A 26,369-nucleotide genomic window follows, 5' to 3' on the forward strand; every position below is an offset into this window, starting at 1 on the left:
TCGGCAATATCTTACCTGAGGAAACGGTGACTTTGGTTCCTTTCCCCCAGTAGTCGAAGTAGTCGACACAGTGACTGGTGCCTTTGAGTTACTGACCAAAAAACCCACACGAAGCAGCAATGTTCATGTGATCAAAATAACTTAAACCTAACATTTGTTACTTATACCTTTTGGTCAGAATAAGTGGATACAGTGAAAACTTATCTTGCCTTTCTATTCACTGTTAGCCCTTACTGTAGAAAAAGCCCACATTCTTACAATATCATACCATTTTCCATTAAAACAGTAATATACAGGAATATACCTACAGGAATATACTGTGAATTAACAGCGCTCAAAGTCGACACTCAGAGGCTGTGTTCCCAATCACACCCTATACCCTCATTCACTATTCCCTACATTAGTTCACTAATATAGTCCACTTGAATGAAAAGAAGTGAGTGAATTGAGACACTGATGAACACCTGATAAGCAAAATCACTGAAGGACAGAGAAACAAAAACAGAAAAAATAGAAACACAAGAACTACAACTGACTTCCAGCCACACTGAGTGTGAAACCAGTTTAACATTATTTATTTCAAGTTCTTGTTGAGAATGAACAGGGATTTAGATAATAATAAAGTTTGTTGTCACCATGATGGAGATCCGTATTTGCTTTAGTTGGTGTCTTGTACCTTAACTCAAAGACTTTGTTCATTCATCTCTCTTCGGCTGCTGTAACAGTGAGTGTATAAAGCACATTTGTTACAGCTAGAAAAGTCAAGGGGAAGTTGATCAGGAGTTTTTGGTTTTGTGATTTGAAAATCATACATGATTTATTGCTTTTTAATATATGTGAGCTGTGAATTTCTGGTTTAATACCATATGTCTGATAATCTACAACATGCAATACAGCATTTTTCTGTAAGGTCAACTGAAAATTTTTGAAATCATATAGTGTATTAAAATTGTATTAACTCCTGCTTGACTCTGACACACACAGGCATCAACAATCATCATATGAATCTCAACAATGGTGATGATCAAAAGTTTCATGTCGCAATGCATGCTGGGTACCAGGATAGTATAAAACTCCCAGCATGCTCTGCTGCATGAATAATAATTAAAAATATATTCCTACCATTGTTGAGATGCATGTTCTAATTTGTGATATTTCTGTGTTTCTACAAGACAGTGTAGCTCTTTTTATTTTTGGTTATGCATGTGTTACAAATAAATTAGTCATTGTTGCTGTTGTTTCACAGTGGTGGTAACGTAACACTTTTGATTGAGAATTAAACTCTGAATGAGTGAGAACTAACTTCTTAGTGAATGGACAGGCCCCATAATGATTTTGTCATGATAGTGAATATAACCACAATCATTCACAAACTGTGTGTGTGCACAAGTGTGACTTGCAAAAACACAGCTCAAGCAGCAAGAGAAAAAATAATGTTTTAGCATCAGCAACCTAACTAAAGCAAACACTGATCTCTATAATGGTAACTTCAAATCAAACATTTTCAATTAAACATCTCAATAACTACTTCTGTAGATGTATTACAGAAATAAAGTCAAACTGGTTAATAATACGTGTAATAATGTGTTATGGCTGGAAGTCGGTTGTAGTTCTTGTGTTTCTCTATTTTCTGTTCTTGTGTTCTTCTTTCCTTCAGTGATTCTGCTTGTTAACAGCAGGTGTTCATCACTAATGCTCAACAATCACTTGCATATTCACTTAATGATCTTAATTATCTCACTGCAACACTGCGTCAATGTTACTTTTTACTCTTTGTAGTGCGGATGTTCCTGTGGGGTTGAAAGGGTTAACAGTGTAAGATAAAAAGACACACCCACAAAATGTATTTTAACAGTAATAAACTGTAAGTTATAAAACAGGTTTATACTGGCAACACTGTTGCCAGTATAGTTTACTGTAAAAAAAATTTTTTTGGGTCACCATTATGCTGAAGAGTAGAGCCTGTGCTTCAGTCCAGCAGAAGATCTGGAAGCATCGGTGATATGCTGCATGTTGCTTTATTTAACAGAGTGTAATTGCTGGTTCAGTGGAAATCTTTTTATGTACTTAAGTTTTTTAATGGTTTCTAATGGAAGTTCTTAACTCTTTTCTCACATTATTAATGCATTACACATTTTAGTTTTACACATTTAAATTACAGTTGGTCAATTTAAAGCAGTCGGTTTTTGCAAGTGAAATTAGTTTTAAGTCAAATTTTAACTTAGTGCATTTTACAGTAACAAACTGTATAATACAGTAAAGAACTGTACAAATAACAGTAAATTACTGGCAACAGTGTTGCCAGTATTTTACTGTAAAAAAACCCGGTAAGGTCTAACAGTGTTGTTATCAGCTGTGTAGGTCAGAAATATGATTTGCATCTATGTTGCAGATGACCCTGAAATTAGAAAGCAATTTTTAGTAAATGCTAATAACCTGAATCAAACTCTACCTGCATCTGCCCTCAGTTCAGATGTGTGCTAGTATTTACTAAAAGGCCTAACTAAGCAAACAAGGACAAAGGTTGAAATCTAATGCAAACCCTTATTTCTATATTATTTTATTTTGTCATAGGAAAATTTAGTATTACTTTTCATAGTTTTAATCTACTATGTGTTTTGCATTACTGTCACATAGCACATCTATTTATTTTGAGTTTTAGAGAACAAAAATGCCAAAAAACAACAAAAAACATACAATTAAAAAAATTACAATTAAAAAAAGTAATTTATGCCATGATCCCATTGTTTATCTTGTTGAGCAGCCCTGAGCCATCTTATAGGCAACAATGTCTTATCTTGGCAGCATATCACTGTGGCTGCTAAAATAACAGAAGCATTTTACTGTTTATTGAATGCAAGTATTTTTCTCACTGAAGCTGACAAGCAAGCTTCAGTGAGAAAAATACTTGCATTCAATAAACACACTTGTTCTGCCGCTGCCATTTTATCAATCATTTAAAGGCTAATCCCAGTGAGTCATTTACAATATCAACATCTGTCACAAACTGCTCTGAGACACGAAGGTTGAGGATCCAAATGCAGTTTATTTAAAGGGTTATCCACAATCGTAATCCAAATCCAAGCAAGGGTCATACACAAACAAACAATCGAGAGAAATTCGAGGGAACTGGCAGAGAATCAAGAAAACCAGTAGATGGAAAAAAACAGGATACAAACATTCCCACATCCCCAGCCCCGTGCAAAGCAATTTCAATCAAGGTGACAACTGAAGTTCTGCGCTGCGTAGGGGACCCATTTGACCAGTGGCGGCCCTGAGCAGTTCTGTTACTTGCCATTTTTTCCTACTGTACATTCTATAAAGTAATAATAAAGTAATGACTCATTCACTTTTAGAAAGTATGTTGCCAACAAAATGCACACATTCAAAACTGAATTATAAAAAACAACGGATTAGCCTACCTATTGTATGCAGAGAGAATTAACTGAAACAAGTAATGCAGTTTTTGTATTGCCATCAAGTGTTAGTATTTTGATAGTCAGTGCTATAACTATGTCCCAGGTGGATATAAAATGGTGTTTTAACATAATTATTAGATACTGAATCGGGTTTGCAGTGTTTTGAAAGAGTTAGTATGTTTTCATTTTGAAATGCAGAGTTGGTATTTATGAACAAAATGTGGTTTTGGACAGAAAATTAAACTATTTGACTAATTGTGTGATGCAGGTGTGTTGCTGTGTTAAGAATTTAGAAAAAGTATTAAACACTCAAAAAAAAAAAAAAAAACGAAGTAAAAGTAAAATAAACCATGTATAGGATTTATAAAATAAATATGTAATGTTTAATTGTTGCAGGCTTTGGTTTTAAATGTAAACATTTTTAACATTTCCAAGAATTTAGTCATAAACATGAATGTTTCACTTCAGCAGGTGTGAGGGGAGAAAGAGGAAGAAAGAGAGACCCTGAATACTGACGCTCTCGAATAGTCTAATTCTGACATTCTTAAATTCCTTTGAGAGAACTTAGTCAAAGTAAACACTTGCCCACCACTTTTGCATATAAGCAAAGCACAATTACTTAGACATTAAAATAATTGTAAAGTTTTATTGCAACATTCCAAATTATCAGCAAATGTTTCAAGCGGCATTCTTTTGGATGGACCACAAAATGTAATTTAAGTAAATCTTAAGTATTAGTTGTAATGTAAACTACACATAAAGAGGATGTTGTTACAATTAAATACATTTTTATACATGTATACATTTTACGGCATTGCAAATTGTTTTGAATTGTTTAGCTCATCAAGCTTAATTGTTATATATTGCGTGTAGATACGTTTATTATTGTTTGGCTATTAAAACGTTTCCTTGAGCTCAGAAGTTTGCAGCTGCTCCGTCTGCTTTGGTGATTCTCAATCCCCAGAGACAAAATATTCAAATACATACAACAACCGAAACTGAGAGAAACACATCTCCATGGCAGTAGTACCCTAAACTAAAGCTTTTCTAGGAATATATAGTCATTGTGTGTAGTTTAATTAATCAGCTTTAATCTATGATAATCAGTTCTTCTGAAATGTACAGGGATCATTGACATGATGTGCATATTTTTGTGTCCAAGTGCATTATTTCCTTTTGAAATAATTTGATAAATGCATGACATATCGCTTTATTCTATAAAACCTATTTAGTTCATTTTTAGTACATTTAAATAATGCATATTATTTAGTTTTGTTATTTTAAACCCCCAATATTTTAAGTGGTGCAACTGTCCGAACTAAGAAAACTATTTAAAATATTTAATGTCTTAATAATAAAAAATGTAAAACTAAATACGGCAAACGTATTGCAGTACGGGTGGCACAACTGCAAACATGGCTCTTTGATTATGAATTGACAAGGTAATAACAGTAAACATGATAATGCATCATTCAGATGTCCTCAACTGATCCTTGAGGCAGAGTGAAAATATTTGTAGACCTCTCTCAAATACTGGTAAAAATTGCTGATTTCAAGTATGGGTAGGTTGGTACACTTTCCATGTCAGGTGGTACAACTATATTTGGTTGTACCGCCTGACATAAAAAAGAGAGTAAAAAAATTTAAACACTTTGAAATGTTATTTTAAACCTGAAACTTGTTTAAACACATTGTTCATGACTCAAACATATGCATTGCATCTTTTTTTTTTTGATAAGACTAAAAAAAAAAAATTTTTGTCAATGACCCATAGGCTATATATGTTTGACAGATTAAATTAAATGATTAAATTGATTTATGATTTAAACCCGACTAACTTGATTAAGATTAAATTATTTTTTTACTGGAGTATGATTTTCAAAAAAAACAAAAAACAATTTAATTCTTTCTTCAAAATTTCACTGTGACTTGCCCGTTTTTAGTAATTACATAATTAAATAAATTTAGCAATTACAATTTTCTTTCAGTGTATCAATGAGTAATACTCACACATTTTATGTTCTGAAGGACCTATCCCTATAAAATTTACTGAAACTGCAAGATAATGTAATTTTCCAGATAAAAAATTTCAAGGAAAATAATCTAGATAACCTGAAAGAATAGACATAATAAGAAGACGTGTGAAGATATATATATACATAGGTACATATTTGTCAATATCTTAAAAAAATGTGTGCATAGATTCAAATTATGTAGATTCAACATCAGAATAAGAAATCTTGGAGTCTTCAGAAGTTCTTTTTAAAAGTCATCAGTGCTTCATCTGGAAAAAGTCAATAAGATCAATAATAAAAACCCATTTTAGTTACATAATGCAATTCAAAGTGAAGCCATTATATATGTAACAGTATCTTATTTATCATCTTATTTAAATGTCATACTCTATTTATTGATATTTGGGTTACCTTGAAGAGGCTGAGTACAGCGCTGTATGTCAGAGAAAAGAGGAATAGGAAGATGAAGGAAGTGGCAGTGGACCAGAGACTTGTGAACTCATCCTCCTCCAGAACATCTTTATTACAGTTCAGAGCAAAACCTTTCTCCGGCTCAGGTGGCTCCACTATAAAATAAATTAAACGAACAAACAATTGTTCATGAGAGATATACAGTAAGCACATTGTGCAAAACATATATGAGATAATAAATCTGCTGAATGTAATGTCCAATGAGTCTGAAGCTTCTAATTAGCGTTAGCCTACATAAACACTCAAGCACACAATGACCATGTACTACAAAAGACTTTTGCACAAACAGCTGAGTGTGCACAGAAGAGACAAACATAGACATTGCCCTGTCTATGTTACTCATTATTAGTCCATTACACTATACATTTTATAAAAAAAATATGCATAAGCATATTCCTACATTGAAAATATGCTTATGAAGTCACTGACAATACACATAATATATCACACACCCTTACAACAGCAAAAAAGTTTTTTTTTTCATTTTTCTGTATGCTGAATGGATTGTAAAAGGCAATATTTACTGGTGACTTTGATGACCACCTTTAGATAATAATAAGTGCAGTACCACAAAACATATTCTTGTTTCTCTAAAAACGGATAGAAAGAGACCAAGGCTGCAAGAAACGAACTAAATCATGCAAACACAAAGATTTATTGCTTAATATTGTAACAACATGAAATCAAATCAAAATTAATTATTTTGGATTTGAAATATCAGAGGGCATGACAATGCTAGCAGCTTTATAAGCGGAGGACAAAACATAAATGAATGAGCAATTTTAAGAAAAGTATCACATTAACATAGGTCAGAATTAATTTCGCTCTTGAAATCAATTTGTTTGTTTTTTTACTACGATATCATACTGACTATATTTGAGTTCATATTTATATGCATGCAAAAAAATTAAACATAATTTTGAGTGTAATTTGGCTTTGGTGTTTGACCCATACAGTAAAGTGATACAGACATACAGACAGAAATATGCACAAATACAACATCAAAGATACATATATTGACAAGAAAGCAACAAGGCACTGGAGAACGTACAAGTGAACAACAGATAAACGTTATCATTCGTAAATAAGTTCAACTTCGTTATTTTCATTTTTACTTTTGTTTGTAGTTTTTTGTAGTGGAGATGTATTTTCTCCCATGTTGGTATGTATGACTGCACAGCTGAAAGTTTGGGTTTCTTCATACACAACTTTTGAGATTGTTAGGATGCTAAGAACAGATGTCCAGTCCTTTTGATGGATGGGAGTACTGGTTTTGCCCTCTATGTAAGGCTTGCCATCCAGTTTCCACATGATATAGACATCACCAAGATCACCACTGGTGACCTCACACACCATAGAGAGATGATCTGTCTTGATAGCTTTGTAGATGAAAACACTGGGTTCCTTTCCACCTGAATTGGAGAAAGTGTTAAAGATTGATTAAACAACCAAACAGAAGTATCAAACAATAATTAATAACACTATAATGTATCAAGCCAGTCTTAATTTTTTTGTCTGCAAAAAGAAAAGAGCATATGCATTTGAAATGTGCTTGCATTTTTTTGCTAATCAACAAAATTTTCAAATATTTCAGCATCTATTAAATTGAAGCCATATCCTTTTTTTAATGCTTTAAATTGATTACTTACCTCTTTTATTAAAATTGATCTTCTGCTCGATTTCTCTGTTGTTATTTATGTCATTAATGGTGCAGGTGACAATTTCTCCATTAAACCATTTTGTTGTATCAATGGTGACATAGTGTTTTTTCGTATACTGTGAAGTTTCTTGAGAAAATGTAGTTTCTTCATTTGAGATATGGATTGCATCTTTGCATGACACTGCAGTGTTTGCCTCTATCTCGCTATCTCCAGAAACAACAGCTTCCAAGACAACTGAATTATTTACAAATAGTTTTTCCATAATCGGTGGCTTCAGCATCAGTGTCAATTTAGCTACAAGGGAGTAAGAAAGTAAATATGAAATGATGTAAATTTGGATTTAAAGAAGTGAGAGTGCACTAAAGAAAAAGCAACCCAACATTAAATGATTTACCTTTGAAGTACTTCGTCGCAGGAATCGTTTGCCCCTGGTGTGTGACCTCACATGCATAGTTAGCACTTGCGTTCCAAATCTCACTGCTGACTTTATAAAGACTATGTGCTGTGTAAAGACCATCAGTATTGCGTTTGTACTCCAGTTTTGGCTGTATCCAGCTGGGTTTATCATTTACTTTCCATTGTACAGTGAGGTTCTTGGGGTAGAAATCCTCAATAACACACATGGCAAATGTACTTTTCTCAGTTATTACAGGAACCAGGCTCAGGGTTGGTTTTTTAGGATTCACTGTAATTAAAACAAGTTACGTTTATATACAGTGAAACTATGCTGAACTTTTGCAACAATAACAGCTGTTATCATCTGGCATTACCTTTTCTGAATTGTTCTTTAACTGTGCCGTTTTGGTGCTCTGCAACACAACTTATGCTGCTTTGATCCAGTTTTTCTTTGGTAATATTCAAAAGACTGACTTTAAAATTATTGCTTCCAGTTGTCACTGTAGGGTACTGAATGAAACCAGTCAGGTCATTTCCACTCTGGTCCTTCAGTTTTAATTCAAGAGAATCAGGTGAAAATCCAGAGGCCAGACAGCCAATAATTAGGGAACTTGAGGAAGATTCACACTGAGACATTGTGAAGACAGCATCCGGTGGTTTAGGACCTAATAGGAAAACACACACACACACACACACACACACACACACACACACACACACACACACACACACACACACACACACACACACACACACACACACACACACACACAATGTTATACTTTATTTTATTTTTTTACTTATTTACTCGTGTATATTTTTCTCTTTTGTTCTCAATAACAGACATGCCTCAATATTATTTTTGAAGCTTTCTGAAATGGGAAACAATACTACAGACTACTACTGAAAAGAGCATTCAGGTATTTGCAAAATCATAACCTCAAATTCTGACTTCTGAAAAATGAAACTAGGCTATATTATCTGAATTATAGTAAAAAAAAACACTGACATTCAGACATCATGCCAGACAAAACAGCAAATGCTTTCCCACTAAATAACAGATAACACACTTGCATGTGGTGCACCTTCTCATTTATCAGACGTTCTTCCAAAACAACTTAAGGACCTAAAAGCAACTACAACACGCGATATTCATACCGAGTCTTTCAAAGAGTCACTTGCGGCTTGCGTTTGATTTGCCCCGTGTAGTCAAAGTAATAGCCTAGTCACAACATTTGCAAAAGTTTAGTTCCATATCTGATGAATATAATTACAATTGGTGGACTGCGAAAATAACATAATAATAAGCCTGTAGCTTAAGTAGCCATAGCATGTCAACCGAATCTAAGTTCGCTACTAGTTTGAAAAGATCTATTTAAGATAAAGATAGCATTGTTCGTTTACAAAAACACGTTTATTCCTACTTGAAATATAGAGGTCAAATAAGTAATGAACTTGGCCTACTTGACAATGACTCATAGGCTAATGACTTTTCAGTTTGTTTGAAATGAAAAAGTTCATGTAGCCTAATGAAAAAAAAAAAAAAAACTGGAATGAAAACAATATCAACCTTTTTAGGAATTAGGAAAATAATATAGGCTAGGCTATATTAAATCATTTAAAAATTATGTTCTAAAAATAAGATTCTACAAATGTTTTCCCCTATATTGTTTGCATTGATAGCGATTGGGTTTCAAAATCTCTTAAATATTAAAATGCTCTTTTTACTGCTGCTACACACCGGACGCGAATAGCGCGTCAGGCGCGAGTGATTTCAATGTTAAGACATTGACAGAAACGGTTTGCCTCTAAAATTATTAAGCTAAATAAAAACTACTAATAATAAATCAGCAAGCTATAGCCTACGCCAGTTAGTTATTATAAAAGCTCTTTCTTTTTTGTTAGTATACAGCGCAGCGGGATGCAATCAACTAGGCCTATTAAAATAGCCTATATTATTATAGTAGCCTATATTAGTGTTTAAACGCACCAGACATTGCAGTAGGTTGTTTAGTCTTATATTTATAGGCTACTCTGGCTGTTTTCAGTGTCTAAATTTTTAGAAGATTAAAGCAACACATGCGAGGGAAACGAACAACGAAAGGAGTCGTTTAAGAATAAGTAGGCCTAACCTACTTTTATTGATTTTTGTTCGTTTTTAGCAGCTATAGCCTGCAACAAAAAATATTATAAAATGATGTAGCCAAGTCTTTTAAATCATGTAGTCTATTTAAATTCCCATACATTTGACAACAGCTAAATAAAACTCCATTAAATAGCTATATAATACCTAAATAAACAAATAATACACATGTGAAATTTTACAATAATAATAATACAAATTAATCATAAAATCGTAGCTTACTGTTTGTTACGGTGACTTTTCCCCAGTAGTCAAATGCAGTTATACAATATTATTTTAATGTTACAGTGCACTGTATAAAAATACAACGCTCAGAGTTTGTTGAACGACCTGTAGTCCTTGTTTTATTTAAATGCACAAATACAATTATTTATAATTTAATTATTTATAATTAGGCCTATTGTGAATCTTTGCGTTTCTGGCAAATTACTTTAGACTTATGTCCTAACTTTAATTGTTCTAATCGCAGAACAAGAAAATCGCCATTGAAATGTTGCTTTAATGTAAACAAATAGCCTATTTTCGTCAAAATATTTGAGCACAGATTTATAGTAGCCTAATCTTATTTAATCCGATTTTTATTTGGTAGGTGGGTATTTTACTTACCTGACGAGACAGTGATCAATGTTCCTTTTCCCCAATAGTCAAAAGCATAGTCACACTGACACTTTACCCGGGGATATTGTACAAAAATAGCAACTAGTCTATATGTAGGCTACCCTCTTAAGTGGGCCAGTTGTCCATTATTATTCTAATTCGACTATCTTTTTAATTCAGTCAAAGGTTTATGGAAAACGGAACAGCGGTTGCAGCGGTTTGTAAATTTACCTTTAACCTACCTACTATTATATTTAAAAAGTGCCAACGTTATTGAGAGGATTAACTGAAATGTAACATCATCACAGATGTCACTGTGACAGATGTGCCTTTCCCCCAGTAGTCAAAGGCAGCATCACAGTGATAATTTTACGGTAATTTCTTCAGTGCACAAAAACACAAACGATCTTTTCCATATTAGTCAACCTTAAAACCTGATTTCTTTCGTAATTTATTGTCAAACTATCCCTGATATTTTTTTTCTCTGACTAAAAGGGTTGTTAATAAGTTAATATAATCGGCTCCAGAAATATGTTTTATATAATTCATATTTAGCTGTTTGGTTCGTAGGCTATTTAAATCAAAATGTGACTTCTTACCTGATGTTACAGTCACCGCTGTTCCCTTTCCCCAGTAGCCAAAGGCACCGTCACAGCGGGAAGGTTCACGATAAGAGCCATACCATAACCACAATAATACATTTTCTAATCAATATTTTGTCTAGGCCGACGTCAAGACGATTTAGTTTGATATGTTAGTTGGCAATTTTACGCGCGTTATGTAGGCTATTTGCACTGTTCACCAAGGTAAAATTTGTAAATACGTCTGCATGTTAGTTTTGTGAAAGAAAGAGTAGGCTAGGCTACCTGATCTTCCAAAATAATTAGAAATAAAACAGAAAATATCGGCAATATCTTACCTGAGGAAACGGTGACTTTGGTTCCTTTCCCCCAGTAGTCGAAGTAGACACAGTGACTGTTGCCTTTGAGTTACTGATCAAAAAACCCACACGAAGCAGCAATGTTCATGTAATCAAAATAACTTAAACCTAACATTTGTTACTTATACCTTTTGGTCAGAATAAGTGGATACAGTGAAAACTTATCTTGCCTTTCTATTTTTATCAGCTGTCCTAAGTGTAGGTCAGAAATATGATTTGCAATCTATGCTGCAGATGACCCTGAAATTAGAAAGCAATTTTAGTATATGCTAATAACCTGAATCAAACTCTACCTGCATCTGCCCTCAGTTCAGATGTGTGCTAGTATTTACTGATAGGCCTAACTAAGCAAACAAGGACAAAGGTTGAAATCTAACCCTTATTTCTATATTATTTTATTTTATTTTGTCATAGGAAAATGTAGTAATACTTTTCATAGTTTTAATCTACTATGTGTTTTGCATCACTGTCACAGCACATCTCTTTATTTTGAGTTTTAGAGAACAAAAATGCCCAAACAAGACAAAATGTCAAAGCAAAGAAACCTTGCACAAATATTCTGTCATGATTCACAGTTGGCCTGAATTTTGGATGTCTTCCCTAAAACATAATTAACAAAAACAACAAAAAAACGTATACAATTAAAAAAAGTAATTTATGCCATGATCCCATTGTTTATCTTGTTGAGCAGCCCTGAGCCATCTTATAGGCAACAATGTCTCATCTTGGCAGCATATCACTGTGGCTGCTAAAATAACAGAAGCATTTCAGTGTTTATTGAATGCAAGTATTTTTCTCACTGAAGCTGACAAGCAAGCTTCAGTGAGAAAAATACTTGCATTCAATAAACACACTTGTTCTGCCGCTGCCATTTTATCAATCATTTAAAGGCTAATCCCAGTAAGTCATTTACAATATCAACATCTGTCACAAATTGCTCTGAGACACGAAGGTTGAGGATCCAAATGCAGTTTATTTAAAGGGTTATCCACAATCGCAATCCAAATCCAAGCAAGGGTCATTCACAAACAAACAATCCAAACAATAACAGATAAGGCCTGAGGCAAAGAGAGAAATTCGAGGGAACTGGCAGAGAATCAAGAAAACCAGTAGATGGAAAAAAACAGGATACAAACACAGTCAGAAATGCAGTGAGACACATACAAGACATCACAGTCTTGTGTTGCTTCATGTTGGTTCTGTTCTGTTTACCCCAATGGGGGGTTATTGCTGCTCTCCCTGCTCTTATCCATGCTAGGCTGTAACACAGTCTCACCCCAAAACGTCACATACTGACGCGTCTTGACCATTCGGCAACATACGACGAAAAGGGTACCCTTTAACGTCCATATGTGACGATTCGGGAATGGTTGGGTTTAGGTATGCGGTAGGGTACCGCTAGAGGGCGCTGCTGGTGCGCTTATGTCTGCGTCTCATATGGACGTTAAAGGGTACCTTTTTCGTCGTATGTTGCCGAATGGTCAAGACGCGTCAGTATGTGACGTTTTGGGGTGGCTAGGCTGTATGGATGTGCAGGGAGTTCTCGGCCAGAACAGAACCACAGCGCCAATCCAAACTGTATGCTAATTGTCAATCGTATTTGACAATAGTGTTTTTTTTTGCCACTAATATATTGGCGAAGCTAGCTACAACCCAATTTATTTAGTAATTTATTGCCACATTATCCATTTATTTTTCAATGATTAAAAAATCTGTTAATTATTTAAATCTGTTCAATGAAAAAAAATACATAACGATTAATTTAATTGTTTTTTGGTTTGGCTACAAGGCTCCAGACTTAACTAAAATCTAACTTCTTACCTGATGTTACAGTCACCGCTGTTTCCTTTCCCCAGTAATCAAAGGCACCGTCACAGCGTTAAAGGGATAGTTCACTTTAAAATGAAAATTCTGTCATCATTTACTCACCCTCAAGTTGTTTCAAACCTGTATTAATTTATTTCTTCTGCTGAACACAAAGAAAGATATTTTGAAGAATGTCAGTAACCAAACAGTAGTCTGTACCCATTGACTTCCATAGTATTTTTTTTTCCTACTATGGAAGTCAATGGGTACATACTGTTTGGTTACTGACATTCTTCAAAATATCTTTCTTTGTGTTCAGCAGAAGAAATAAATTAATACAGGTTTGAAACAACTTGAGGGTGAGTAAATGATGACAGAATTTTAATTTTAAAGTGAACTACCCCTTTAAGGTTCATGATAAGTATGGGATCAAATTCCCGCCAAATATATAGCAGTCACGTATAAAAAAATAATAAGCGTGAATCAAAAATTTAAAAACACATGTAAAAATATATTGCATAAACTGAAAAAAAAGCAAAATGATCAGAATAGCAAACAACGTGGTCACGGATCAAAATATAATAAGCGTGAATTAAGAAATAACAAGCATGAATAAAAACTTTAAACACATTAAAAGTTATTTTGCACAAAACTTAAACTTATGGTCATGCTTACTTAAAAAGTATGTTTTCCTTGGTTTAGAAAAATAACATTTTAGTATATTATAATGGAATTGAAGAAATTGTACAAACATAAACAGCTTGTACTCCTGCAAAAGCATCAGTAGCCACCCGAGTCGCATTGGTGTGACGTCAACTCCCCTCTTCGATTGATTGGCTAGAGGAGTAGCTGTCAATCTAGAACTAGTGGACCAATGGTGACGCTTAAGCCCGCCCTAATTTACATGAAACTCGAACTGCAACATTTGGGAAAGCAAGCGCAGAACATAGAAAGAAGAGCGAAGAGAAAAACAGCACAAGCGTACAAAAGAGTAAAATATGAGCAGAAAATGCAAGAAAGCACAAAGTACACAGTAATAAAACCAAGGAAAACATACTTTTTAAGAAAGCATGACCATAAGTTTAAGTTTTGTGCAAAATAACTTTTAATGTGTTTAAAGTTTTAATTCATGCTTGTTATTTCTTGATTCACGCTTATTATATTTTGATCTGTGACCACGTTATTTGCTATTCTGATCATTTTGCTTTTTTTTTTCAGTTTATGCAATATATTTTTACATGTGTTTTTAAATTTTTGATTCACGCTTATTATTTTTTTATACGTGACTGCTATATATTTGGCGGGAATTTGATCCCATAGATAAGAGCCATAACAGTAGCCTGGCTAACGCCAGACCCAATTCTCGTTGAGACTTGGGTCTGGGAACCACATGTGCATTTTCTCGTATTTGAGGCGTGGTTTACGAATGCCCGGCGCCGTTTATTGAGTGCTAAGAATGTCTATCAAATGCGCCTGTACGTAGCTCATAGCCAATCGTTTCCATTATACCAGATGACGAATGTAGACTAGAGCGACAGAAATTAGACAAGGAAGAAGACGATGGGTAAGATATTTTTGTGTAAACAATGACGTTCAGCGACTATTGCCGTTTGTGCAAGATAAACATGAGGGTCGAAGCTATATATGGATATAAACAAACTGCTTAGCTGTGTGGCATAGATGTCGTCATCGTCTTTCTGCTCCCTTCCCGTTCTGTGATTGGTTCCCTAAATGAGGCGAAAATCTGGTCCATGGTATCCAGACTGCCTTTCAGCGTGAATAAAATTGCGCTGCGCAAAGGCAGTATGGGGAAACCCAGGCTACCATACCAGGGTAATCCCAGTAAGTCAGTAACCACAATAATACATTTAAGTCCACACTCCAGATCAGTGGGTGGTGGTAATGCACGTGAAAGCTGTTTGCCAACCACCAATAAAAACAATAGAAGAAGAAGAAGAAGAAGAAGAAGAATAATACATTTAATGGCCAATATTTTGTCTAGGTCATAGTTTGCATTTTCTTTAATCTGAGAGTTTTACGCGACGCATCTTTCCACTGATAACCTTTTGAGTGGTACAGTCCCATATATGGGATTTTTATTTCTGTGCCCCTGAGAGTACGGCCCTGTAGATTCTAAAAATCGTGCTTCCCCCATAATTGTTGAATCACGGAAGCTACACCTGATATCTTGCCAAGAGATTTATTATTTGAACATGTGTCATGTGTCAGACAGAGAGAAACACAGGCAAATAAGAATAAGGCTACATGAAAGGAGGTCTTCATTCTAAATCTCTCTATTCCCCATTATTCTATCTTCTCACCCCATCATGCTAGATGTAAATGGTTTCTGGGTTTCTCCTTCCTTACCCCATAATCTCTATGTTTCCTCCTTCCTCTCACCCCATCATCATGCCTTAATGCTTCTCTGAGTTGGTACAGTACGATTCAGCTTATATACATCACAGAGAGACTTACAACTTCCTTGTAAGGTAGAGAAACATATTGCTTATGTTTAAAGATGGAATGTCTACCTAATGCACATGGTCAATCCACTATCCACATTAAGAAACTATTTCTTCAGTGTATACATTAGTGGTGTATACATTAGAGTTATACAAATGGTACATTTGCATCAGTTGAAACATTCATTCTCCTTGCAAATGTAGCGTTGCGAGTATAAAGGAATGGAGTGAGGGTTACCCCACTTTTAACAGAAACGGCAAAATATGATCGACTACGCCACCCCGGAAAACCAGGGAAATCGCCCTAATGGCACACAGGTTCGTTTGGTTGGATGGGTGAAAAGACAGAGTCATATAAGTAGAAAAGCTTTATTTTCTCCGTAATTGTTGAATAAATATTTGGAAATTCACAGTTAAAAACTCTTACACTGGCATTAAAATATAAGGAACACACCATCGATCAGAATCCACTCACATACATACATAACACTGAATTTAAAGAAACTCAACCAGGAGCAGAGGTATCTGGAGGTAAGGGTCGGCTGCCAATTTGGAAAATACCCCCCCAATAGTCCACTACAAATACCCAGCCACACACACACGTGAAGGTTAGATACCAGAAGACACAGCACTAGGTGTGAGCACACCACACAGATGGCAGTTTCGCCTTCACCCTCCAGAAACACCCAGCTCCTGCAACAAAGAAAACAATAAGAAACACAACGAACAAATACAGCTCAGGGAAGATAAGATGTCAAATACCTCAAGGATTCAAACCCTTGACCTAAAATTAGGACTCAAAATACCACATGAAACCAAAATCCACTCGGTTTCAGTGATCAAAAATACAAAGAGAAATAAACAAAGAAATAAAACAAAAACATTTAATCATATAGATTTATAAATCAATGGAGTTCCATAGGCGGCAGCCAGAGAAGACAGCCCGCCCGCACAGTCAGACGAGTCGCACCATACTTACAAGTAATGTACGTGCAACAGAAACATACTAAAAGTTACTATCCTGATGACGTTGAGGCAAAACAGCGACGCAGTCGCAATTATAAGCGATCCCAGTTCAGCATTGATACTCGATTCTCACGAATAGCCCAAGAGGCCGTCAATTATGCAGGGGGAGCCTGCCGAGCAGAAAGATAATGTTAAAAACAGAAGCAAATTATTAACACACAAAACTAAAATCTTACATACCACGGGGTGATCCCGGCGCGCAAACCGGTTCGCAGTCGCGCATCATATTACAATACAGCAGCTCAGTCAGGAACACATGCTATCAATGCCACCAAAAACAAAATGTAAGTAACCAGCCACAATCAATTTATTCTTGTTATATAAAAAAACGGCTTCTAATACCTGCGAGGTGTGGGCAGCCAGCACACAGCAAACGAGGAAGCCAGCTTACAGTCCAAGCTTGCGGCAACCACGGATGACGTCACAAGGACAATACCAAGACGCATACCATGCCCCCTGAACGGCAGTGTTTCGGAAGACACTGAAGCATCCCAAGGGGGTAATCCATCCGCCGGAAACTGAAGCCTCCGCGGGCGCCGCCATTGTAGCAGAACTTCACCTGCTGTTAGCATTCCATTGACTCCCATTCATTTTTGCGTCACTTTGACAGCGAATAACTTTACATCTGAGGCGTCCAAAGACTCCATTTGTCCATTATTTATTTCTAAAGAAACTCGACAATGTATAAAAGGCTCCATTACCTTGTACCTTACGTTATGGCCCCGTAGAAGCCGTTTTTGTAAAAATAGGCTAACGATTGCGTCATAACTCACGCGACTCTCTGTCGCACTGTAGAGAAATTACCGTATAGACCGGCGTAGAAGCTCGCAGGCAATCGGGGGAACGTGGAGGCATTAAGTCCGATAAAGTGAAGGGAGTAGCCCACAGAGAGTGATAAAGTTGCTCCTGCTGCTAGCTCATGGACAGCTAATACTCACGCTCTCCGTCTCTGCGAGATTCGGAAGGGAATGATTCAGATTTCTCTCCGCACAGCTACTAGAAGACTGACAGCTGTCAGACACGTTGCTCACGTGTTCAAGCTCAGTTTGAGTCTGCGCAGTTCGCCTGGCGATCAGGAAGTGAGTGCTTCAAATGGGCTTCACTTTTCTCCGTTGAAGTCTATGGGGTCGCTGTGTCCATCTTATATACTGTCTATGAAGCATCCCCGGGCGCCGCCATTGGCTAGCGGACCCCCACCTGCTGTTAGCATTCCATTGACTCCCATTCATTTTGGCGTCACTTTGACAGCGAATAACTTTACATCTGAGGCGTTTAAAGACACCGTTTGTCCATTGTTTATTTCTAAAGAAACACGAAAATGTATAAAAGGCTCCATTACCTTGTATCTTACGTTTTGGCCCCGTAGAAGCAGTTTTTGTAAAAATAGGCTAACGATTGCGTCATACCCGCGCGACTGTCGCACAAGTCGAAAAATTACCGTATGGACAGGCAGAGAAGCTCGCAAGCAATCGGGAGGACGTGGAGGCATAAAGTCAAGGGAGAAGCCCATAGAGAGTGATAAAGTTGCTCCCGTTGCTAGCTCATGGACAGCTAATACCCACGCTCTCCGTCTCTGCGAGATTCGGAAGGGAATGATTCAGATTTCTCTCGGCATAGCTACTAGGAGACCTACAGGTTGCTCACGTCACATCTACGTCGTCAAGCTCAGTTTGAGCCTGCGCAGTTCGCCTTGCGATCAGGAAGTGAGTGCTTCTAATTTACTTAATTTCTCTCCGTTGAAACCTATGGGGTCGCTGTGTCCAGTTTATATACTGTCTATGATACCATGTAGCAACCACACCTCATATATCATACAAGAAAGGGGCGGGGGCTTAAACTAAGCACAGGTGAATGGAATCATCATAAGTGGTTTCAGTCACCCTGCTACACAAAGAACATACGAACTGTACACTTGAAGTATCATCATCATTGGAATATCTCCACTAAGTGAACATTGCATACCTTTAAGCAAAATATAACTTTACCAACTCTCTGCTCAGCACACATGTACAAACATAGTCTGAATTCACAAAATACATTATGAAATTATAAAGAAAATTAATAAAGAAAAATAATACAAAAAAATAACATTAAACAGTCAATTTTTCAGTATGGGATTTAGAATGTTCAGTGGCTTCAGTTCAATAACTGCCAGATTCAAACTATGCTTTCGTGCGTTCGTGGCTCGACTGTTCGAGACTGTTTTCCAAGATGGCTCCTGCCTTTATACGCGACGTGTACTGTCTTTATAAAGTATCTTCTTATCAAACTGTCTGTACACTTACAAAGTTCTCAATGCTTCGGTTTGCATGTAGGGACTATCATTATGCTACCGTGTTAGTGTGAGCCTATTTTGAGCCTTGTTAGTGGTATTAACTAGTGATTTCTTTTTACTTCTTCGATGCCCCATATACTAGCGTTATAAGCTTATCAGTTTTTAGAGATAAAACTCTTTACATTCGATTATCATGAAAAACACATCCCAGAGAACGATCGACTCGGTAATGTGTTAATTACCCCTAGGTTAATTTTGCGCTGCGTCCTTTAACTAGCATAGTACAATGCATAGTTGAAGAAATCAACTAGCTAGTCACGACTGTTTCCCGAAACATGTTGTTGCAAAGTGTTCGTTCAACCACGTTGGTTAATGACGTCACGCAGGTGGTGGAGTAATAACTATTTTTAATTAATCTGTTTATTACGATCGAATGCTAGATGTTTTGCTAAAGTCTAGTGCAGTGGTTCTCAACTCCAGTCCTCGGGACCCGCTGCTCTGCACATTTTGTATGTCTCTCATATCTGACACACTCAGTTCAGTTCATGGAGTCTCTCCTAACGAGCTGATGATGTGATTCAGGTGTGTTTAATAAGGGAGACATACAAATTGTGCAGAGCAGTGGACTGTAGTTGAGAACGTACTCGGTTACTAACGTAACCTCCCAGATAGCAAACTGACATTGAATCAATGTGGAAACAACGTTTCTCGTGACATTGAAACAACATCGTTTTGCTCATCGAATTAACGTTGAATCAACGTCAGACACGCCATTCAACCGCATTTCAATGTTGAATCGATGTTTTATTTTCGGTGTAATAACGTTCTGAAGTTGATTCAACGTTGAAATTTGATTGATGATTGATACTAACCTTTACAACTAAAAATCAACGTTGAATCGACATCGGTCTGCTATCTGGGCTCGGTTCTCTCTAGAAGAGGAACGAGTACTGCATCGAAAGACACGACGGGAAAGGTTCTTTCTCGAGATATTGAAGCCTAAAAATTAATCCTTAATTTTGTAATAATGTAAAACGCTTTGCAGCAGCATACAGCCTTAGGCGGAACAGCTTGCGCGCCTATTGGCTGCTCTGCGGCAAAAGCAGCAGCCTATGCGAGGCCTTCGCGCCCTCTGCGTCACGTCCCGCCAGAACGGGCGTGGCCTAGGCCTATAAATATCCGAGCACGGCTGTAAAATACTGATTTTCATCACCGAAGCGACGCAGAGTATTATGCATGCACTGCACAGAGACGCAGTACTCGTTCCTCTTCTAGAGAGAACCGAGGTTACGTTAGTAACCGAGTACGTTCTCTTACGAGAGTTCTCTCGTACTGCGTCGAAAGACGCTATGGGAACCCCGTGCAAAACGCTGTGTGTGCTCAGATCCGACACCAGACACCCAAGGGCGCGCACGCCCGGGGCACACATAGTGCCTGATCACCAGAAAACTCACACTTAATTCCAGGGAGAGCGGCTAGAATAGCGTCATCCCTTTATAATTAGTGTCCCGAAGGACATTACAGCATATATATGTATATAAATATATATGGTGGGTCATTACATTGCTCATAGGACGTAAATGTCAGTGAGTGATGCTTAAAACATTTTGGCAATCTGGGCCTTAATAAAACGGGGCAAAAAACACCATGTTGTGTCTTTTAGACCGAGAGCAGTCTGGCCTGTAAGGCGGGAACCTCTAGGTTATAGAACCTTATAAATGTAGACGGGGAGGCCCAGCCTGCCGCCATACAGATATCTTGCAATGAGATTCCACTAGACCAAGCCCACGAGGAGGCCATGCCCCTCGTAGAATGTGCTCTGATGCCCAACAGGCATTGCAGTCCTTTTGATGCGTAGGCTAGCGCTATGGCATCCATACCCATCTGGGCAGGCTCTGTTTCGATGCTGAACGAAACGAAAAGCTGCTCCGTCTGTCTAAAAACAGCGGAGCGGGACACGTAAGCTCTTAATGCCCTAACCGGGCAAAGGAAGCTAGTGTTCCTCGGAGGCCGGCAGAGCCGACAGGGAGATAACCTGAGCCCTGAACGGTGTGTTGAGGGACTTAGGCACATACCCATGCTTCGGCTTTAGTACGACTCTCACCGAGAGCGCTTGCAAATCCCCCACGCGCTTCACTGAAGCGAGAGCCAGAAGAAACGCTGTCTTGAAAGACAAGTGCTTCATGTCAACTGAGTGCACAGGCTCGAACGGGGCACCCTTCATGGCATCCAGTCCCAGACGGGGACTGAAGGAGGTCTGGGAGGATTCAATCTCCTAGCTCCTTTAAAGTGTGTATGTCAGGTTAAATTTTTTATTTTGATTAACACAAAATAGTGAGGGGAAATACACGTTTGACAAGTTGATATATTGTTTCGTATGTTTTTCGATTCCTAAAGGCAGAATATAAGATGAAAAAGTTCGTTATTTTCAGTCCTCCCTTAAAACTGCTCCTCATTCCAAACGAAACGTTTGACGTCATAACAGGGAGACGTCTCCCCAGCTCGCTGAGTTGTGTTGATAATTGCACGAGTGATAGAGCGAGATAATTAGTGATTAGGACATTTATTTAGTTATTTAAGTTAGGTCGTTAGTATACGCAGGCGTATTTTCACGATGGTGAATTACTGCGTTTGTGCTGGGTGCAAAAACACCGTTAAAACCGGTCACAGAGTCCACTGTGTTCCGTGCCTGGGTCAACTTTGTTCGGACCAAACGCGCCGACTTCAGTTCTGCCTCGGTATCCAAGACTTCGGTCATTTGCAGCGCCCATTTCACTGAGAAGGACTACGCGGTTGGAGATCTCATGAGTTATAAAATGGGATTTAAAACCCGTTTGAGACTGGTAGCTGATGCGGTGCCTACGGTGTATGCTACTGTAGTAGAAGCACGTCGATCGCGCCCCTCTCTCTCCCTCTCTCTCTCACTCACACACACACACACACACACACACACACACACACACACCAACCAACATATTCCAGCATTGCAATATTGACATCGATCGCAGCCTGTTCATTATAGCCACGGAGCTTCAGAGCTAAGGCGGAGCTACAGATTAGGTGTCCCTAAATAACCCGCGTATCTAACAGTAGTTCCGCATTAATTAATTTGCACGCGAGTTTAATTTTTTTTTAATACTGTGTATTCTCCGTGTATATTCATGCACTGAACCGTGACACCCGTATCGTTTCGGTTCAATACGAATACATACCGTTACGCCTATACTTACCAGACACCTGACCAACTCTCCACTGGTTCTTCTTCACACCAGATATTTATGTTTCTTCGATATGAATTATTTACATTTCTGTTTGGCTCCTCATCTGTCTCCCGCCTGGGAGACTCAAAATTGTATGGCTGTGGGCCATCGTATAGGTTTGAGGGGGATTTTGCATCTCCTCAGACTCAAAACTCTCCATACTTGAATAGAACTTTGTTGGCACGTCTCCCTTGTATGACGTCACAGCTCAGCTGCGTTTTAAAAATATGATCTTGACAGAAATGGCTATAAAGCTTATTGTAGGGCAGTTACAGTAATAATTTTAATGATAATTACATTTTCACTCAGACATCTAAACCTTATTTAATATATCTAAAAAAAAAATTTAACCTGACATACACACTTTAAGGAAACAAACAACCAGGTCGTTCCTACCAAGTGATCGGCCATGCGTTGGATTGACGAACGCTGCTATAGCCGCCACGTAAACTTTGAGCGTGGATGGGGTTCCACCCTTATCCAGCAGCTCCTGTAGGAAGGAGAGAATCTCCGTTTCCCCGCAGTGTAGGGGTGATACACCCCGGAGAGAACACAGACCATTTAGAGGAATAGAGCCGTCTAGTGGACGGGGCTCTAGCCTGCTCGATCATGTCCCTCCTCACTGGTATCGGCCATGGAGCAGTGCTCGTCAGCTGCATCAGTACTGGAAACCATGCTTGGTTTGTCCAGAACGGAGCCACGAGTAGCACTGAACATCCACTTTCCCTGATTCGCTCCAATACCTGAGGTAGAAGCGAGACAGGAAAAAAAGCATAGAGCGGGCAGCGGGGTCAGACATGGGCTCTTTGAGAAGAATTTCGGACAATGAGCGTTTTCCTGAGAAGCAAACAGGTCTACTTTTGCTCTGCCGAACGTCCTTCCAGGCAGTTTATGGCAGCTTATGGCAGTTTATGGCCAACATTTCCAGGCAGTTTATGTGTGGGAGCCTTTCCCGTTCTGACCACTGGCCAAAGAACGGTCTGCCCTCGAGCAACGCTCCCCAGCCTGAGGTTTGATGCGTCCGTGGACACCACCTTCACGCTCGAGGAAGTCCCCAGGCTTACACCTGACTGGTACCAGTCTGTCGCACTCCATGGCATCAGGGCTGACACGCATTCCTGATTGACCTTGAGGCGATAAAGCCCGGAGACCAATGCTCGGCGCGGCACTCGCGCTTTTCAGCCAGAACTGCAGCAGGCGCAACTGTAGACCCAGCTGTAGTAGGCCTACTGATGATGCTGAGGCCATGAGACCCAGCATCCTCTGAAACTTCCTGAGCGGGACTATGGAGCCGCTGCGGAAGGATTCTATCATGTGCAGAATATGCAGTCTGCGCTGTGATGACAGCTGTGCTGTCATAGACAGCGAGTCCAGTTCTGTGCCCAGAAAATATATTTGCTGACTGGGAAACAGTGAACATTTTACCCAGTTGACTCTGAGACCTAAAAACTTGAGGTGATCGAGTAATATGGTCCTGTGCTGTACAAGCTCTGATTGCGATTGGGCTAGAATCAGCCAATCGTCCAAGTAATTCAGAATTCGTAAGCCTCGGAGTCTCAGGGGTGCCCGCGCCGCGTCCATGCACACTTTAAACATACGAGGTGCTAGAGACAGGCCGAACGGAAGGACTGTATACTGATACGCCTGGCCCTCGAAGGCGAATCTCAAGAATCGCCTGTGACGTGACGCAATTTGTATTTGAAAATACGCGTCTTTCAGATCTATTGCAATGAACCAGTCCCCTCGGCGAATCTGCGCGAGGATTTTTCTGGTCGTGAGCATTCTGAACTTGCGCTTCATAAGCACTTTGTTCAGCTGCCTCAGATCTAAAATGGGTCTGAGACCCCGTCTTTCCTCGGTACCAGGAAATATCTGCTGTACAAACCCCCTTCGCTCTGAGCTTGAGATAAAGGCTCTATGGCCCCTTTGCTCAATAGCTTCGCTATTTCGGCTAAAAGTAGACCCGTGACACGTTTTTTTTTCTTTTTCTTTAATTACATGCTTTGAAAAGTTGTGATCACTTTTTATGTTGTCGTTCTAAGTTGGACACTTTTTAATTTCTCTGTATGAAGCCTTAAAGTGAAAAAATGACGATGGAATAGAAAAACACATTTTGGATTCACTAGTGATAATTCATTTACAGATGCTTCTGACCTTTTTGTAGTTGAATGAAATACTGTGCCCCAGCCCCCAGCCACCACAGAAAAACAGTCCATAACAAAAACAGACCTCTCACAAGAGAGCTTTTCTGTGACTTTAATATGAACAATAATACATTTTTCACATCAATGCCCCCATTTAGTATGCCAGAAATAACAAAGTGTTATTACTCAAAGTGTTATTGTTATTGCTCAATGCAAAAATGTAAATGTAAATGTTTATAAATTGTGGATATTTCAAAATTAAAACTTTAGTTTTTTGTTTTAATAATAATCAAAAATTCTGCCATAAATACAATTCTACACAATGAAAGATTGTTGAGAACTGTTTAAAGAGGTGATTGTTAATTGTAAGGGGTTTATGAAATGAAATGTTTCACTGTGGCCACTCCATGCACAGTGATGCATGCCATCTCAAATTCTCCTGCAACAGGCTTTACAACAATCTATTGATGGATGCAGCACCATTTTCCTTTGTTGCAGGTTCTAGTAAAGTATTAAAATGTTTAAATTCATATTTAAGGTGTGCAATGCCATACATTTATATTAACTAGAAATGTATCCATTATTAAGCTGTGGACCATTGCGGTTGAAAACAACAATATAGAAACAATCTGAGAGCGAGAGGAGGAAGAGTGTGTGTAAGAGGTGGAAGACGAGGGAGGAAGAGGATGAGGACGTAAAAGAGAGCAAGGTATGGACATTGTTGTCAAGGCTAAAGCCAGCAGGTTTTTCCCTTTGCCTGCCAAGAGACATGAGGCCTGACCCAGCACAAAGATGTGATGCTGAGGCAGAATTAATCCCTCACTGAACGATTGTGCAGTTGCACAACTCTTGAGTGTTCTGTAACATGCTTTTCATTTAGAGATTTCGTTGAGCTTTTGCAGTTGTACTACTATATTTTTACAGTATGCAAGTGCTGAATATACAGACATTCAATATACAATATTCAGTACAATACTATATGCTATACTTGCAGTGCAGCCTATACAATTTATTCACCTTACAACCTAAGTTGAGATCACTATATATATTTACATAAATTGCAAAATTAGTAATTGTTACAATATACTTTTTTTTCTGTAACTGCATGGATGCTGTGTTCTCCATTTTTTTTAATGTAGTGTCTAATGAATGGTTTGTTTATATTTTTGACTGGATATGTGTACGATCTGAAAGCATTATTTGATTTTGAGCTTAGATAAAATGTTTTGGGAGTTACAGTAAAAGTTTTGGGAATTACAGTAATTGTTTGATTATGCCAGTCAGATTTTTTTTTTCTCACAGTTTTGAGAAAGTGTGTGATAGTTTTGAGGAGTGTAATTTAGCAATTCAGAAAAACTGTATCAACCATGTTTATTTGTCCACTTTCCTTGTGCATTACAAAAGTTGAAATGTATTACTTTTAATATTTACAAGACAGAGTGTCATGGGGCTGTCACCAAACAGAATAAACCAGACCGAATTCCGAACTCTGACAAAATAGCCTAATGTTTCTATCATGACTGAAGTCACCTACCGAATATGCAGAAAACGAATAATGCCTAAAAATAAATAGTATCGCGAGCATTTATTTGAATATCATTGGATCAATCATTCATTCATGTACACGGATCTGTCACTCCATAATTGTTAAATGTCTTAGGTTTTATCTGAACAGTTTTTGTATGGGGCTTTATCACCGTGCCCCCGTAGTCACAGTGACATACACAAGTGCAAAAACCATGCGTCGGCATGTC

At 38.0% G+C, this 26,369-nt stretch overlaps 2 protein-coding genes across 20 annotated transcripts in view; both read right to left on the reverse strand.

The window, feature by feature from the left end:
* Window positions 1-26,369, reverse strand: part of ighd (immunoglobulin heavy constant delta) — a 353,545-nt gene that overhangs the window by 134,153 nt on the left and 193,023 nt on the right. For 12 of the 19 annotated variants that reach the window (XM_079618583.1, XM_079618582.1, XM_079618585.1 and 9 more), the window contains exon 3: window positions 16-74. The exons of the other annotated variants lie outside the window; for them this stretch is intronic. In XM_079618583.1, the coding sequence (XP_079474709.1) occupies window positions 16-74 (59 nt within the window). The remainder of the gene's footprint in view (window positions 1-15; window positions 75-26,369) is intronic. 19 annotated transcript variants of the gene reach the window in all.
* Window positions 4,052-26,369, reverse strand: part of LOC307001820 (immunoglobulin gamma-1 heavy chain-like) — a 49,996-nt gene continuing 27,678 nt past the window's right edge. Inside the window, exons 3-9 of the mRNA XM_079618801.1 lie at window positions 11,622-11,677; window positions 8,337-8,627; window positions 7,961-8,251; window positions 7,555-7,860; window positions 7,021-7,317; window positions 5,846-6,000; window positions 4,052-5,703 (exon numbers count right to left, since the gene is read on the reverse strand). Coding sequence (XP_079474927.1) covers window positions 5,692-5,703; window positions 5,846-6,000; window positions 7,021-7,317; window positions 7,555-7,860; window positions 7,961-8,251; window positions 8,337-8,627; window positions 11,622-11,677 — 1,408 coding nt within the window. The 3' untranslated portion in view covers window positions 4,052-5,691. The remainder of the gene's footprint in view (window positions 5,704-5,845; window positions 6,001-7,020; window positions 7,318-7,554; window positions 7,861-7,960; window positions 8,252-8,336; window positions 8,628-11,621; window positions 11,678-26,369) is intronic.

This window comes from Phoxinus phoxinus (assembly GCF_949152265.1).
Source record: "Phoxinus phoxinus genome assembly, chromosome: 1".
NCBI classification, from domain to species: Eukaryota; Metazoa; Chordata; class Actinopteri; order Cypriniformes; family Leuciscidae; genus Phoxinus; species Phoxinus phoxinus.